Raw genomic sequence first — 13,845 nt, forward strand, 5'->3', positions numbered from 1 at the left:
ATATATATATATATACACAGATGTCTACACCTACACTACTACTTGTACTACTATTCCCACTTCGCGTTTCTTCACTTATTGCGGGGCAGCTGAGAACGGAAACCCCCGCGATAAACGAGGGACTACTGCATTTTGTTTTTTTCTGAAGAGTCTATATCAGTCAGACTGATCAGTTTTATCTGTTTGTTTTTTTTATGTATTCCTACAAATTTTGTTCTCTGAATTTACAAGTTTTCTTGATTTTTATTTTTATTTTTCAATCAGTATTCCGTAAAAAAGTTTGTAGCCTCGCTCCAGTAATTCTTGTTACAGGAACTGTCTTGTCTCTCCATTTTAACCGACTGCTTCTCAATCGGCTCTTCTGTTTCCACCCTTCAATCAAGAAAACCATTCAGACTGGCTTCTTTTTTTAACTGAAACAATCCCAGGAGTATTTATACATGGATGGGATATTATAAGTGACCACATGTGTGCTTATTGCTAATGAAAACCAGATAGTGTTTAAGGAGCTGGACAACAGAACATTTGGTGAAGTGACCAACAAATCAAAACTGTCTGAACTCATAATGAAACACAGAAACCCTAAGATTGACACAAACTAAAAACTGATGCTGTTTTAAAACGTTGGACTTTTCTTCCGTGTGTCTGTTTAGGTCCATACACCACAACAGCCCATTGCAGTTTCTCCAGGTGAATGTTAAGCACGTAGCTGCTTTACAATGTGTTTATTGGGAACACTTCAAGGTGAGTTGAGATTAAATGCAACAAATCCACAGAGTTACTGAGTGACTCACCTGTGGTTGGAGGTTTGGTGATTTCAAACAGCACAGTGCCGGTCTCCATGTCTCTGATCTTGAACCTTGTGAAGTCGATTTTGTAAATGTTCTCCTCCGGGCCGCACAGATAATCTAAGAAAGAGACAGTAGGGGGTGTTACAGGAAATAACCACAAAATGCAAATAAACAAGTGCATCAATAAAAATGCCAACATTTTTTGCCCAACAAAAGTGCCAAAAACTGTTTAACTCTTTAATGAAAGCAGATTTCTACTAGGAAGCAATTGACTGGGTATCAAATATATTGGTAAGCAGTTTTATTAGAGTACCAGAAAAATGAGGCTCAAAGAGTAACATTCCTGAAAGTACTTGGCTAATTTGACCTAAATCATAGAAAATGTCAATGTTTTGTTAATTAGCAGGTGTAACAGAATTGTCCTGCACAGTGCACATCTTTTTCCGCTCCGATGTTTGGTCATGCTGCCTTCTAAGTTGTGACGAGCCTGATGTGTTTCACAGATAAGCTTTGTTCAAATGAGTTCCCTGATGGTCGGGGTTGGACGCATTCTGCCACTTGGACCTGTCTCCTTACCTGCTTAATGTTTCTTTTGTAATAAACTGATTTTTAAAAATCAACGAGCTGCATCTTCATGTCTTTACTGTCAATAATTGGTGTGGTGGTGAAGTGGTTCACAGTTCTGCACTGGTACCTCACAACAAAATGGCTGCAGGGTCAAGACTCGACTGGGGTCGTTCTGTGTGGGCGTCTCCCACAGATCAAAAGCATGCACGTTACGTTAACTGGAGGTTCTACATTGATCCTAAGTTGGTATGAACATGCATGGTTGTTTGTCTTTATTCGGTCCTGCAAAGACTGGTGATCTGTCCCTTGTGTCTCACACCACCGATGATGGCTGGAGATTCACACCACCTTCCAGTGACCTTGAACAACATCAAGCAGGTTTACAAAATGGATGGATGGACGAATAATGACAAAATATCCATCCATCTTTACCTGCTTCTTCCTTTTTGGGGTGCAGGGGTCACTGGTGCCCATTTCCAGCCATCATTGTGGCAACACCCTAGACTGGTCTCAAGTCCATCACCGGGACACATAGACTTTTTGCAACACATTCAAATACTACAAAAGCCCAGTTAACAACCCTCAGACCAGTTCAGTTTCAAGTCCTCATCAACTATTGACCAGCTGACTATATCTATCCGTGTATTTTTGACATGAATCAAGATGACTAACTGTGTTTTGAAAGGCCGCTTCCTGACAGACAGGACTGGAGCACAAACACCCAAAGCAGCCAGTAAAGCAAGAGAAGAGAGTTATTTTTACTCCTCTAATCCTTCCTGCCCTTACCAAGTAACGCCATGGCTTATTAGAGTCGTCCAGCAGAGCAGACGCTTCCTGCTCCTGCCTGATCCAACACCACGGGTCTGTGTTACATCTATCCATGTAAAGATGCTGCTTCCTCTGAGTCGCACCAGAAACAAATATGATGTTGGTGGATTGAAGTAGTTCTTGTTATCATTAAACCTATTTGTCCTCCTTGTTGTGCAGTTTGGTTTGATGGACATACGCAGGCACTCCCAGTTCATCTGCTGTGTCAGCTGATTAATAAAACGACCACATCTGCCCGCTCAGAGCAACACTGGAGCAAATGGTTTCATTGGGGGGGATTTAATTGCTAATGATGGCAGCTCTGACCTGCCAGTCAACCCACCAGCTGTTCTAAACTCAAACCCAGGAACTCATATCCCAAAATCTCTGCTTCTTAAATGAAATGTTGTTGCCAAATTAACTTTTTTCTACATTTGGTTTCTTTTAGGGCTGTGCCGTAATCAAATCGTCTGCAATACCCTATTTTTTGGACTATAAAGCACACTTAAAAACCTTTAATTTTCTCAAAAATCAACAGTGAGCCTTATAATCCGGTGCGCCTTATGTATTAACCTTTATTTAACCAGGCAAATTCCAATGAGATCACAGATCTCTTTTGCAAAGGAGGCCTGAAGGCAGCCTAACATGCATGTTTTTGATCTGTGGGAGGAAACCAGAGTACCCGGAGAAAACCCACACAAGCACGAGAAGAACACTAAACCTCCACACAGAAAGACCCCAAGGTCCAACCGGGGATTGAACCCAGGACCTTCTTGCTGTGAGGCAACAGTGCTACTGACCTCGAACCAATTTTATGTGGTACAACTGCACAATATTGAGAGTTATTGTGAATGAGTTGAATAAAGTTTGACTTATCTGACTGTTTTGTTTCGCTTAATGCTCCTTTGAAAACAGACCCGTTCGTTGATAGTGCACCTTATAATCTGATGCACATTATAGTCTGAAAAATATGGTAGTATTGTTTGTACAAATAAAAATGTATCTTTTTTTGCTATAGTTATACATATTATCACAAATTTTCTAAAGCTATATTGCTTCATAATTAGTAATCCATGCCTTTGTTACCACCTGTCTGGATTATTGTAACACGCTTTATCTGGAGGGTAGTGGGTCCTCTATTGCCCGACTGCAAAGGGTGCTGCAGCGAGTCTTTTAACTGGCACACGTGAGCACATCTCCCTCCATATTACCCTCACTGTACTGGCTGCCCGTGCATTTTAGGATCCATTTTAAAATATTTTATGTTTTTAAATGGCTTTGCCTCACCCTTTGTCTCTGAGCTGCTGCACCACTAACCTCTGGGTCACTCAGACCAGCTGATCCCGAGGGTCCCAAAAAAGCAGACATGAAGTCCTGCAGGTGTTGAGCTTTTGCTGCATGCAGCAGCTCCTAAACTGTGGAACGAGCTGCCCCTCCAGCTCAGACAGGCCTCTTCATTGTCTATTCTCAAAACTCATGTTTGCTTTGGCTTTTAACACGTTAAAAAGGGCTGTTTTATTTATTTTTAACTGATTTAAATTTTTGTAGATTTCATTGTTTAAAATTTTTGTTTGATCAGATTTTACGCAATTTATTGTTTTATTACCTGGTTTAATTTCACGTGTGTTCTGATTGTATGCTGTTTTGCGTGAGCCGTGTGTAAAGTGCTTCACAAATCAAGCTGGATTGAATAATTACAGGATTTCAGCAGATTTACAGTGTTTGGGTTTATAGTGCAGCTATTTTGTTTTAAAACGTAAAGTCACTTTGAGCGTTCCAATAACCGTGGTTCTGTTGCAGAAAGTAGCTGTAAAAACTAAAGAGAGCAGTTAGAAACCAGGAAGTCTGAGTCAGTAGAACCCAAACTGAAAGCAAATGTAACAGCTGGGATGTAAAAAGTCTTATGTTTCCTTGTAGCATGCCAGTATTTTAGCATAATTTCTACATTGAAAGTATTTTTCAGAGAATGGTCAGGGTCAGCTAACATAAACCTCAGACCCTGAAGGATTATCAACAACACTTTGAGTTTATTCTTATGTTTTTGAATCTTATTCACCGATGCATCCCATGCAAATCCATGCAGGCTGTCATTTAATGCAGATTTTTATATATTTTGCCAGAGTTAATCTTGTTCTTAGTGATTTTGTTGCTCTGAATGTAGAACTCTAAATGCTCACTCAAACCTATCCAGATCTAATTTAAGCTTGTTTTAATGGTAATGTCTTCAGGGCACGTTTAATACCAGATCTGCATCTTTTGGTGCGTGTCTGTGCTGACTGAACCCCAGCTGGTGATGTCCTCGTCCTTTTTGTTAGCCGGGCGCTAATTGTCATCTTCAAGCCTCCTAATGAAATCCCAGGACGACAACAAGGCTAAATTAGAGACGATTAGTTTAGTGTGTGCGTGTGTGTTTACTTTGTCTCATAAAAGCTGCTATGTCTGCAGTAAATTACACAGCCAGCCACCTAGGGTCTCTTTTTCACACACGTGTGCATCCACAGAAGGAAACCACTGAAGCGACCAGAGTTTATAGATTCCCCCCTCGGCTCTCCTTCTGGACTGTGACAGTAAACACTCACAGGAACACCAAGCGCTTGCTTGGGACCGATCCAGTCGAATGTCTGGTCATCACAGACAAAGCAAAGTTACGAAACACACCGATATGACTGTTAGCTGGCAAAATGGCTGAAAATGGGAAACAGGTCCGCAAACCACTTCTTCAAACTTCAACATCAGCAAAAATTTAAGAAAGTCTGCAGAAAGTCCTTTAAGGTGACCCCAAAATGAGCAAATGTGCATTTTATGACCAAAAGTGTTTGGACACAACGGATAACTGTTGCATTCTATTGAAGTGTTGTGACCTGACTTTTAACTTTGTTGGATTATTTGACCTGGATTATTGAGCATGGACTTGGATGTTTTGAACCATTTTGGCTACGTCTGCCTCAGAGGAGCCGAAGGGGGAGAGGACAGGCCCCAGAAACCATCTTATCACCATCAAACTGGTTGGGCCTTTATGTGAGTGTGATGCTTGGGGCTGAGTTTGTTGTGGCTCCTCAGACTGATGAAGTCCTTTGGATGAAGGACGAAATATCTCAACAAGAAAAAAGAAACAGTCCATTTGACCTGACTTAACTTTGTTGGGATGAGGTATAGTGTGTGTTTTTAGGGGTTTTGAGCTTGGCCTCTTATCTCCAATCATCGAAAAGCTTAAAGCTTCGGCATGCAGACATTTTGGACATTGTGGCAACACTTTAAGAAAGACCCTTTTCTAAAGCAAAGACTATAGTTATGGTTTGATGAGGTTGGTTACAAAAAAACTTACCTGGGCTATTCAACTAAATTGCTCAGGGAGCCACAGTTACTGAAATCCATGAGCTCGGGGGCCAGACATCCAGCAGTTATTATCATTAAGTTAGTTTTATGGTTTAAAATCTAGTTTAATTTAAAATGAACTATTAGTGGGCCAAACTAAGTTCATCCGTGGGCCAGATTTGGCCCCCGGGCCACCAGTTGGATAGTCTTGCTCTAACCCTATTGAGCACCTTTAGGGTGAACTGGAACAGAGATTGTAATTCAGACCTTCTCAGCCAACATAATTGATATTTTTGACGTTCTAAAATTAGCAACGTTCGATTCAAGTTCGACATTTGACCAACATTCATAAATGACACAGTTGAAATCTTGCTTCAGCAGATAGTTTGTGTTTGCAAATCACACAATAGATCTGAGGAACCTTCCAGTGCTCCGAGTTTAGGACCACATGAAGCCATATTAAAGGCTTTTAAACAGAACATGCAGGTGAGAACAGCTGACACTGATAATGGGATCTGGGTTCTCAGCTGCACATTGATATGTTCATACTATTATAGTTTTTATTTGTCTAGAAACGGTGAACCTTTTATTGTTGTTTAAATTTGGAGCCATGAACGTCTCCATGTCAGGGTTGTTTTTGAACGAATTCACAGATTATTTTGTGTTAAAAAATGAGTATATATATTATTTTCTTAGAATCCAAATTAAAAATATGCACCAACGAAACCATTCATCCATTATCTTTACCTGATTCTGCTTTATTTTTGGATTTCGGGGGTCACTGGTTCTCATATCCAGCAGTCACTGTGCCAGAGGCCAAGGACCCCCTGGACTGGTCTCCAGTCCATTGAACAAGACAAACAACCATTCACTCTCTCACTCACACCTAGGGACAATTTAGAGTTACCAATCAGCCTAACATGCATGTTTTTGGTCTTTGGGAGGAAACCGGAGAACCCGGAGAAAGCCCACAAATGCACGGAGAGAACATGGAAACTCCACCCAGAAAGGCCCCTGCGGAGATTTGATCTGGCAACCTTCTCCCTGAGAGGCAACCGTTCCACCAACTGAGCCACCGTGCCACCACACCAACAGTACTTTGCAGTTTAATATGTTTTCTTTAAACATTCAGCGAGGACATGTGTGAAATTAAAAGCCGATTTGAGTTTTATTTCTACTTTTTGGGATTCTTCTCATTTTAAGAACTCCTCCCTCCTGAGCTGTTGTATAGTTTGAAACTGATGAAAAGTCAACGTGAATTTAAAAAAAGTGAATTACAATTCTAAATGGTAAAATCTAAAAACAACATGAAACGATAATTTTGTGGAAGATTTTGAGCTCACTGTTCAAGAGTTTAAAAAACACAACTTTGTCTTAAATGAAAACTGTTTTAGTCCAATTTAAGACTCACTTTACTTCTCGCTTTTACTCTCATGTGACACGATGGTTGACAGAAAAAATACTAATTGTTGAGAGGCACAGCAGAAAGGAAAAGGAAGAGAAAATGAAAAAAAAAATGCATATGCAAGAAAACCTAACAGTGTCATCTTGTGGCTTTGCTGCAGCCTGGCATTTCTAAGAAATCAAACTTATAAAGAGCAGATAAATGTCCAGGCTGGCTCCTTTAACTGGTCTACAGTTTAACCCTTAAATGGCTAATCATGCTGTTTAATTGTGACAAATCCTTGCAGCTCACATGAATTAATGTGGTTAAGTTGTGTGAATACTACAGGTATCCTGATTCTCTTTATTATTTGTCCTTTTTAATGACATGAAACTACTGCATACTTCAGTGCTCTTTTACCTTTTGTGTTGTCAAAACATTCAGCTCATTCCAGACTTTCTGGCTATGACTTTTTTTTTTTTGGCAACTTTTATATATTTTCAAATATTTAACTGTACATTGAGATTTCATCATTTCCTTCAAAAATATTCTTTGAAGTCTGCTTCCATATACTGACTCTATTTATTTTTACTTAAGCTACTTTTAGCTTTAAGCTAGAATTGATCTACCTTTAGCTACTTTTAGCAAACATTTATCTACATTTAGCTACTTTTAGGTAGCACTCATCTACATTTAGCTACTTTTAGCGAACATTTATCTACATTTAGCTACTTTTAGGTAGCACTCATCTACATTTAGCTACCTTTAGGTGGCATTTATCTACATTTAGCTATTTTTAGGTAGCACTTATCTATCTTTAGCTACTTTTAGCTAGCATTTATCTGTCTTTAGCTACTTTTAGCAAGCATGTATCTACCTTTGGCTTCTTTTAGCTAGCATGTATCTACATTTAGCTACTTTGTCTAGCATTTATCTACCTTTATCTACTTTTGCTAGCATTTATCTACATTTATCTACTTTTAGCTGGCATTTATCAACCTTTAGCTTCTTTTAACTAGCATTTATCTACCTAGCATTTCTTTTAGCTAGCATTTATCTATGTTTAGCTACTTTTAGCTACAATTTATCTATCTTTATCTAGGTAGCATTTATCTTCCTTTAGCTACTTTTAGCTAAAAGGTATCTACATTTAAGGAGGCATTTAGCTACTTTAAACTCAAGTAAATTAGAGCATTGCTACTTTTATTTTCCAACTAGCATCTTGATACTTCTAGCTGGCATTTTGCTACTTTAACTTTTAGATAACATTTAGTTACTTTCAGTTCACATTATTTTTAAGCTATCATTTTCTCATCTTTTAGTCCATGTTTTGCTTCTTTTAGCTTTAACAGATCAGTTTCAGCTTCTTCAGCAAATGTTTCCAGTCATTCAGAGGTTAGCATTTACACAATACTTCATGCTCAATAATCCAGGTTAAAAAAATCCAACAAAGTTCAGTCAGGTCATCTGGACTGGGTTTTTTTTTTTTTTTTGGTGAGACGTTTTGTCTTTCATCCAAAGGACTTCATCAATCCGAGCCCTCGAAATGATCTGTTTGAGAATCACTGCACCTGAACAGAAAATCTTATTTTAACTTGAAAACAAACAGGGGTTTTAGGTTTAATTAGTCTTAGATGGTGAAACTGAAAGCACTTTGCTGTGTGCTGCAGGTTTGACGCCAACTACTAAACAGCACTTCACATAACCCAAGTTTAAAAAGCTCAAAATATCTCTTTAAAACATACTCACGTCCACTGACCTACATCTGTGGTCTGATTCTCAAACTAAAAATGACAAAAGCTAAAAAATGCAAACACGTGGCAGCAGCACTGTTGTTTAAGTGACTCATAAATAATTATATTAAGATGAATGAAATCTGTCATTAGATCTTCATCAGTCTGTTGCTGCCATTTTATTTCCATTTCTCTTTTACTGTTTGCCTGATACACTCATCAGTTCAACATTCAAAAACATTTAGTTTAGTAAACACAAAAAGCAGTGAATTGATTTATGATAATCATCTCTGCAGCTAAAGCTGAGTTAGCCTAAAAAAGCTGAGCATTTGCTGAGTGTTTGAACTGTGAGCTCCACCTGTGGTTTGGTAGAGGCGAACACAGAAAGATGCAAGAAGAAAACTGAAAAAAAAAAACAAAGACACGTTGCTGTGAAAATATGAAACACAAATTCTTATTTGAGCTATTACTTTATTTAAAAGGTTCAGTTTTGGCTGCTTGCAAATACATGAAATATTTGATTTTGATTTAAATGTGATGAGATCTACACCTGATCGTTTGGGAATCAGTTATTTTCCACGACACATTTTGATAATTATTATTAGGTAATACTGTATGTTTTACATATTGTAGTTTTGAAACAGGATACTTCACATATAATTTTAATCAGATGCTTAAAATATTCAGCCGCCATATTTGGTATGGTATAAAGTTTATTCATTTAAAAAAATACAAAACAATTCCATAACAATATAAAAAAAATACAAGAGATTTAAAATGAAAGGCAGCAGAAAGAACAAAAAATCTTATTATATCTTCCCCTTTTTTCAAACAATTAGTTCAATCATAATAATTTTCAAGTAGCAGAACAAAATGAATAACTCTTTTTAATTTTTCTAATTCTAATTTCTATTTGACCTCACGTTGTGGTAAAGTTTGAGTTTTGTTTCTTTAGGTTGTTTATTGTTTATAAATTTTTAATCTAAAATATAATTTTACCCTCTAAAATACAATAAAATGCGATTTTAGGTTTGGTATTTTCCACAAAAATAAGAAATAAATAAGACGAAGTATAAACAGTGTGCGTTCTGAAGCTCGGTGATAACATGATTTATTATCCACGTCTAAAATAAATTATTAGATAGACTTAGTATGTTTTATAATTTACAAAACCTCAATTTCTTCAGGTTTACAATGATACGTGACAGTTAAAAGCAGGATAAAGAGAATTTTAATTTCTGTCCATCAATGAACTGAATCAGCTACACTGTAGCACAGGAGAGAGAAGGGGGAGGAGGAGGAGGAGGAGAGAAAACAGGAAGTGTGTGGGAGAACAGAGCTGCCTGTAACCAAGAGGGAGATGCTTCACGTTGCCGTAGTGATTCAAGCGCGCATCCTCGTTGCCGTGGTGATTCACACGTGCCTACTCCTGCCTCCAGTGATGACGCCGCGAGGCAGGAAAGTGAGAGTTTCCAACAGGTCCGGGTGCGACGAGTGGAATCATAATGACGTCTGCGGTGTCTACGTGGAAATGGCCAAGGTCCAGGTGATCACAGTTTCTGGAGACTGCCTGACTCGAGAGGCTCTGAGTGATCTCTGAGACATCTTGACTCAGGTTGACGCCAACACTTAATCAGTTGTGGATGCGCACTCAATGATTACAGTTTCAATAAAATCTGGTCAGTGAGACGCTGAGATGTTTTTCTTACAGACGACTCCAACGAGTAATGCTGAAGTTTTAAGCACAGATCTCACACGTCAGCTGAAGTGTGTGTTGTGAATTACTCTTAGCTAAACCACACCAAACCGTAGCACGACGTCTTTTTAAAGATTTTGTTTGAGTGAGGATCTATCATTGATGCCCTTGAGCTCCCTTTATTAATATGAGCGAACTTCTTCTTCATCTTTCAGCCGTTCCCTCTTCAAAGGCCTCCACAGTGAGTCATCCTCCTTCATCTCACTCTGTCTTCACTCCAACTACCTCCATGTCCTCCACTTTGTCTTTATCCTGGCAGCTGCAGTTCTAACATCCTTCTACCAATATACACACTGTCCCTCCTCTGGACATGTCCAAACCATTACAGTCTGCCTGGACTCTCTTCTTCTCCTCTTTACCACACTCTTGTTTTTCTGGACAGTGGACTTAATGTGAGCGAACAAGGAAAAAACAAGAAGCATCATGAGAAGCAGTTTGGGTGAAAAAGCGTTGCAGGACCATTGTAGATGAACGGTTCATGTGTCCTTTTCAAAGCTGGAGCAGATCCTGACGTGTGTCTAGATGTTATCTCACTCCTGTCTAAGCTGTAGCCCTTAAATAGTCACATGTCCTTCTGCCACCCTTTAGCTAATTACATGTTCTGCTGTTTATAGGAGCTTTAGAGCAGCTTCGTGGAGATTTAGATGTGACATGATTAATAAATCAGCATAAGACAATATTTAGATTTAAGAAGAAACATGTAAGGATGATGATGATATGAAGAGTTTGGAATATGGTTTGTTCATCATTTTCCAGTTTTCTTATTTGTTCTTCATGTTTTTGCATACTTTATGCTTTTTTAGTCTTTCATATGTCGAAACGTTTGGCTCATTCAGAAGACTTACTTTTTGGGGGGCAACTTAATTAAATTTCTAAATATTTGTTTTTCTTTATCAAAATCTTTCCCATAAAATACATTAAGGATAAAAAAAGAAAAAAGAAAAAAAGTCCATGCTCAACAATCCAGGTATACAATCCAACAATTTTCAGTCAGGTTATCTAGACAGTTTTTATATATATATTTTTTTTCTGAAACGTTTCACCTTCTATCCAGAAGGCTTCATCAGTCAAGGAAACACACAACACAAAACTGATTCTTCCCCCAAACTGGTTTGTTCCACTTTGGAGTAAGCTGTTTGGAGGAAGAATCAGTTTTGTGTTGTGTGTTTCCTTGACTGATGAAGCCTTCCGGATAGAAAGTGAAATGTTTCAGCAAAAAAAAAAAAAAAATCTGTCCAGATGACCTGACTGAAAATTGTTGGACATTAAATATCAGAATCAGAACAAACTTTATTATCATTGCACCAAGATACAACGAGAACATGTACGTACAGTCGTCCAAAAGATGGGCGGAGTGCATGAAGCTGCTACTATAAAAAGCGCAGCCTTTTCTTATTCTTATTCAGAATAATATTTTGCTTAGATGAGAAAAGGGAAGAAAACATAAGGAGAGACGGTATAAAAAAAAGATCTCTCCTCCGTGTCCTAGACAGGGCACGATTTGAGGCATCAAAACAACCTACCACAGCAAAGCAACATAAACAGATGTTATACATTTACATACAGGCCAGTGAAAACATTGAATTTTAAGGGAAGGTTGTAGCATAGTCCAGAGCCCCCCCAGCCATTGTCCAGATAAGAGGTGTCATTCATCATCAGCTTGGTTGAGGTTCTGTCACATGTCCACAGCCTTGGGGGAGAGAGGGGTGAGGAGACAGACAAAGTATCTTTGTCTTTTTCAAAACATGCCAGGAGGAGTTGAGATAAGTCCAGCGTAAAGGCCACAGTTTTGGGTCAGGCAGAACTCATGAATTGCTGTTTCTGCCTTTTAAAGTCTTGCTGGTATATTCCTCTGATGGAATCTTCAAACAGCCGAATGGATTCCTTAAAGTCGAGCTCACAGCCTTTCCAAGATTATTCCCATCTTCATGTGTGCTGCTAAAGAGTTCACAGTCCTGATAATAGCTGCTCCAGCTCTGACGCAACTCCACATAATTCAGTCTGAGTGCTGCCGAGCTTCAATCCATCCACACGAATTTGTAGACAATCCAGAATTCACCAGCCAAACAGCAAAAAATTAGTTGTCATCATGAATCCAATTTGTTTCCGTCGAGGTAAGAGGGTCCTCCTTACCCTGACTCCTGACGGGAGAAGTTGATCAGTTTTGTTGAGAGACGAGCTGATCCTTAGAATTAGGAAGGTATGCAGAAAAAAGAGGCTCTTTAAGGGTTCACAGGACGAAAGGGTGCAAGCAGGGAAGCGCGGGGGGTGGGGGTGGGGTGGGGGTACGGAGCACCGTCGGTCTTCACCGGAGAACAGACAGAAAAAAAAACAGATCCCTTCAATTAATTTTGTCTTTATATGCTAGCTTTAACTAGCATCTGGCTATTCTGAGTTATAGTCTTTTACTTTTATCTAGCTTTTACCTCCCACTTACTTTTAGAATTAGCTAGCTGTTAGCTATAGGTTTGAGCTATTTTGCTCCTTTCAGTTTTTAGCTACCATTGTACAACTTTTAGCTCATTGCTAGCAAAGTTAGTATATTTAAACAAGCAACATGTTTGATGAGTGGAAAACAAAAAGTTTAGGAAGCACACATGAGATGACTCCAGATCTCCTCTCAAGTCAAGCTGGTGACCTTCTGTTCATAATATGACCAGATATGTTGCACAAATAAATAAATAAATAAATAAATAAATAAATAGACTGTCATCTGTACTTTGGGGGCTCCTTTATGGATACTTTTAAGTTTTCATCCCCATTGCAGCACACACACATAGACACACACACATTTGTCTTTCTATCTTTACAGGGACTTTTCATTGACTTCCATTCATTTTTCATTCTTTTCTATAGCCTAACCCTGAGTCTGACCCGTACCCTAAACCCAGCCCATCCTCAATTCACACCTTAGTCCTAAACTAGTGGTGTAGTCTATGTGATACGTGTGTATACTCCACTAGAAAAGCTCAAGAATTTCAATATACCCAAATAAAAGTGCCCAGTGATACATGACATGTCATTAGGCACATGTCATTGATATGTTAAACGGCACTTAAATGCTTCTGTAACGATCTATCCCTGTATGCAGCGCTTGTTTATTACATTCGCTTATCCAGCAAATTATTAAATTCTGTAAACTTAATACTTGAACATGTTTTGCTTTGAGACTGCTTTATAAATTCTATAACATGTTTTTACTACAAAGCCAACTGTTGTATGAAGTTTGTTGTACGTTGTTTATTCAAATATAGGCATCAGAGAAATTTGGAAATGTTCAATATGCTTAAAAATCAAAATCAGTTGACGATTACATTGTACTAACCATTGTACTTTGGTTTAAGTACATACCCACTACAAAAATGTAGACTACACCACTGTCCTAAGCCTGGGCATTGAGCTCCATATGGAGCAGTTGGCCCTGTTGGGAAAATGGGTCTTACAAACACACACACACACACACACACACACACACACACACACACACACACA

At 38.7% G+C, this 13,845-nt stretch overlaps 1 protein-coding gene across 1 annotated transcript in view; it reads right to left on the reverse strand.

Annotated features, from left to right (window-relative positions):
- Positions 1–13,845, reverse strand: part of unc119b (unc-119 homolog b (C. elegans)) — a 19,744-nt gene that overhangs the window by 5,227 nt on the left and 672 nt on the right. The window contains exon 2 of the mRNA XM_037687337.1: positions 795–908. Coding sequence (XP_037543265.1) covers positions 795–908 — 114 coding nt within the window. The remainder of the gene's footprint in view (positions 1–794; positions 909–13,845) is intronic.

This window comes from Nematolebias whitei, chromosome 14, assembly GCF_014905685.2.
Source record: "Nematolebias whitei isolate Nwh7 chromosome 14, NemWhi1, whole genome shotgun sequence".
Taxonomy (NCBI): domain Eukaryota; kingdom Metazoa; phylum Chordata; class Actinopteri; order Cyprinodontiformes; family Rivulidae; genus Nematolebias; species Nematolebias whitei.